The 3,887-nt window shown below is 60.7% G+C and overlaps 1 protein-coding gene across 1 annotated transcript; it reads left to right on the top strand.

The window, feature by feature from the left end:
• The first annotated feature begins 390 nt into the window (after nt 1-390).
• On the top strand, nt 391-1,550 carry HAND1 (heart and neural crest derivatives expressed 1). Its single transcript, XM_053991389.1, has 2 exons — nt 391-897; nt 1,449-1,550. Exons 1-2 carry the CDS (start codon nt 391-393, stop codon nt 1,548-1,550), a joined length of 609 nt encoding a protein of 202 aa, XP_053847364.1.
• The last annotated feature ends 2,337 nt before the right edge of the window (nt 1,551-3,887 follow it).

Raw genomic sequence — 3,887 nt, 5'->3', positions numbered from 1 at the left:
CCCTTCTTCCTGGAAACGAGGAGCGGGCGGGACCGAGGGCAAGCGGCGGAGGTGTGAGCCCAAGCCCCCGAGCCCGGAGCGCGGCGCACGCCCCCTCCGCCGCTTCGCTCCCCCCGGGGCCTCCGCGCATCCTCCCCTGCCCATTGGCTCCACGGCGGGGGGGCCGCGGCCCTATATAAAGGCAGGGTCGGGAGGCTCCAGAAGGGGTTAAAAAAACCCCAAACAACAAACCCAAATCCCCAAACCCCGACCGCCCCACCCCAAACCCCACAGCCGCCTCCGCCACCGGAGCCGCGCTCCCCGCAGCCCGCCGCGCCCGCCCGGCGGGGAGCGCCTCCCGCCCGGCCATGGAGCGCTGCTGAGCGGCCCCCGGGGCCAGCGGAGAGGATCATGAACCTGGTGGGGGGCTACCAGCATCACCACCACCACCACCATCACCACCACATGCTGCACGACCCTTTCCTCTTCGGGCCGGCGGCGCGGTGCCACCAGGAGCGCGCCTACTTCCCCGGCTGGGTGCTCAACCCGGCCGAGGCGACCCCCGAGCTCGCCGGGCAGAGCCCTAACTACGGCCCCGCCGAGTACGGCCCGGCCGGCCCGGGGCGGCTGGAGGCTCTCAGCGGCCGCCTGGGACGGCGAAAAGGTGTCGGGGGACCCAAGAAGGAGCGGCGGAGGACGGAGAGCATCAACAGCGCCTTCGCCGAGCTCCGCGAGTGCATCCCCAACGTGCCCGCCGACACCAAGCTCTCCAAAATCAAGACGCTGCGCTTGGCCACCAGCTACATCGCCTACCTGATGGAGGTGCTGGCCAAGGACAGCCAGCCCGGGGACACCGAGGGCTTCAAAGCCGAACTCAAGAAGGCGGACGGCAGGGAGAACAAGAGGAAAAGGGAGATGGTAAGAGGCGGATCGGGACCCGAGTCCCTGCTCTCCGTGGGCCCCGAGCGGGCGGGAAAAAACCCGGGACTGGGGAGGAAAAATTTTCTAAACTCTCCCGGCCTCGCTGAAGCCTTTTTTTCAGCGTAACAACAACAACAACAATAATAATAGTAATAACAAATCTGTGAAGGGAAACTCGTCGAAAAATAGCCCGCCCGACGGGCCGGGTGGGCTCCCGAGCACTTTCCGCGAGGGGTCAGCCCCCGGGTCCGGGACTGGCCGCGGCGGAGCCTCCCCCGGGCTGTCCTTCACCTCTCCCGGGAGCTCTCCCAGGACGAGCGGGAGCAGGAGCGATTCGGAGCAAGGGTGGCCGCTTCTGCCCGTGCAGCAGCGGGCGGGTGGCGGGGTGGGGACCTCTAAAGCCCCTCTTTGTCCTCGGGCTGGCAAAGCCGCTCGGAGCTGCGGGGGCCGGCCTCAGCCCTGCGGTGGGCGCAAGGGGCGGGCGGGCGGCCCGGGCTCCGTTCCTGACCGCTCCTTTCTCCCTCCTCTCCCCATCTCCTCTCCCGCAGCAGCCCGAGGTCTATTCGCAGCCTCTGGGTCACGGCGAGAAGAAGCTGAAGGGCCGGACGGGTTGGCCCCAGCAGGTCTGGGCTCTGGAACTGAACCCCTGAGAGCTGCCCCGCCGCCCCGACGGCCCTCCCCGCCCGCCCCTCCATGTGCAATGTTGGAGAGAGCCCAGCCCGGCCCCGGAGCCCATCCAGGCGCAGGATACGGGGAGCCGGCCCGGCTGCCCTCCGCCCGGACGATGCTCCGCGGGAGAGAGAGACGAGAGCGCTTTGCGGGCTCGGTCCTGCCCGCCTCGTCGGCAGCGGGGACCAGCCGGGCCCTTTCCCCTGTCCCCTTCCCGCATTTGCAGTAATCGTTGCTCCTTCCCGCTGCCAGCAGCGATCGGCGGCTCCTGCCCTGCCGGGCCGGACTGGAGCGGTTCGATTCGTTTGCTGTTGTAAATACGAGCCCCCGATCCCCTCTCCCCGTCCGCTGCCTGACCGACGTGTGGCTGCGGTGAAACTACCTAGAGGTGCATTTGGGAACACTCCTGTGCCGGGTTTTCTACCTCAGATCTGCATGACCACTTCCCGAGGGACCGAGCGCGCCACACCACGTATTTAAAACTGAATAGCTAAAAAAAAAAAAAAAAAAAAAAAAATTAATAAAATAAAATTTAAACTTTATGCAAACGGCCTCGGGTCCGAACCCTCTGCTTCACCCTGCTCTGGCAATCGCGCTGCTCTGGCCGGGTCCCCTGCGCTGCTCACAGGGATGCTGCGGGATTAAAGACATCCCTGAAATCAGTATTCTGCTGTGGGGCCGATCCATGTGAGGGAATTTCTCCTTGGGGAGCTCGGGATCCTTTGAGACTTGTTTATGCCGTCCTTGCTCACCACAGGAGCTGGTGGAGCTCCGCAAACGTGTCCCTGCAACCTCCTCCAGGGCACGGACTCTGCCCCTGCCCTACCACCCTTCCCTTCCCTCCCCAGGAGCCCAGCTGGAGGGACTGGACTCGTATTTGGCTTGGGGAAGGCTGGCAGGATCAGGCCTTTTCAGCGTCTGGGTGGCACCATAGAGCTGTGGAGCCCCAGGTTTTGTTGCTGCCATGCAGAGAGCCAGGGCTCGGCTCCCCTGTCCTGCCGGGGCAGCCCGGCCGGCTCCGGCACCGGCTGCGCTTTCTCACAGGGATCCCCTGCTAGGCGCTGCCTCGGCCACATTTCGAAGGAGCAGCGTCCCCTCCTCGCCATCCGAACACGATGGATGCCACCAGCCTCAGACACAGCAACGCTAACGCAGCCCAAATTCTGTCACCACTCAGGAATTAATCCTTAATAATCAATAATTAAAGCCAAATCCCCACCACTGTGCACACACGCTGCTCTTACCAAAGAGTTCCAAGACGTGCGTGCACGGGCTCAGAGCCTGATCCTGCCTTCCCAGCCTGGCCACGCTGCCGTTCCCAGAGACACCGGGATAAACCCTTACACTCGGGCGGCTGCTTGGGGCACAGAAAAACAGCACGGGGAAATGTGTACATTATTCTAGGGCTAATCTGAGGGCTCACAGCAGGAACGTTTACATTTTCTGTTTGAAACAAAGATTTTGATTGCGACTAAGTTATAGAAATAATGATGCAAGTCTGTAAAATACTGACACATCTATTAATCTGCACACACCAAGAATATGCCAGCTCACCCGTGGGGAAGTGGCTTGGGTTTTAGAGCCACTTTGTGCATGTGGAGGGATGGAGGGACGCACAAACATTGTGGGGTACAGCCAGTGCAATTAACTCTCGACGAAGAAGAATCTGGCTGCGTGAATCAGCTTTCCCTCGCTCCGGAGCCGCTGCACGGCTGCCTTCCCTGCCCCTGATCTATTTTCTGATCCCTTTGAGCGAGGCTGGGATGAAAATCGACTGCCAGAGAAGAGCAATGCTCGCCCGCAGTGGTACTTTTTTGTTTGAGGTGTAAGAGGTTTAGCATGATATCACTTCCATGAGTGAAGTAGAGTAGGGCACTCCTAAACCCGAATACCTTCAAGAGGGAAAAAAAGGAAAAAAAAAAAAAAAAAAAGGAAAACGTACAGAAAGTCAGCCTCAAAGATCCTATTTTATGTCTAAGTTTCACAGTCTCCTAAAGACTGGGCTCTTATGGGAAAGCTCCCAAGCTGTCACTAACACTACACTCCAGCACGCCATAAATGTGTCCGCAGTCCTGTTCATATGTGCCAGCCGGTATCTGTGTATCCATACAGCACCAAACGGGGCTGCCCTTCGGCAGCGATGAGGGAAAGGGTTAAATGGGGGCTCAGGACTTGCTCTGCCGTGAGGCAAAGGTGACTCTGCACGGGAATCGTGTCCCCGGTGCCGGCACACCACGGTACATCACTCTCAGGCTGCGCACCTTTCACCCCACCAGAAACCTCCGCTGGTTTTTACCCTGTGTGTTTCCAATTTTGCT

This window comes from Vidua macroura, chromosome 15 (assembly GCF_024509145.1).
Source record: "Vidua macroura isolate BioBank_ID:100142 chromosome 15, ASM2450914v1, whole genome shotgun sequence".
Classification (NCBI taxonomy): domain Eukaryota; kingdom Metazoa; phylum Chordata; class Aves; order Passeriformes; family Viduidae; genus Vidua; species Vidua macroura.
The sequence above is the reverse complement of the archived record's forward strand: the minus strand, read 5'-3'. Positions and strand labels throughout refer to the sequence as shown.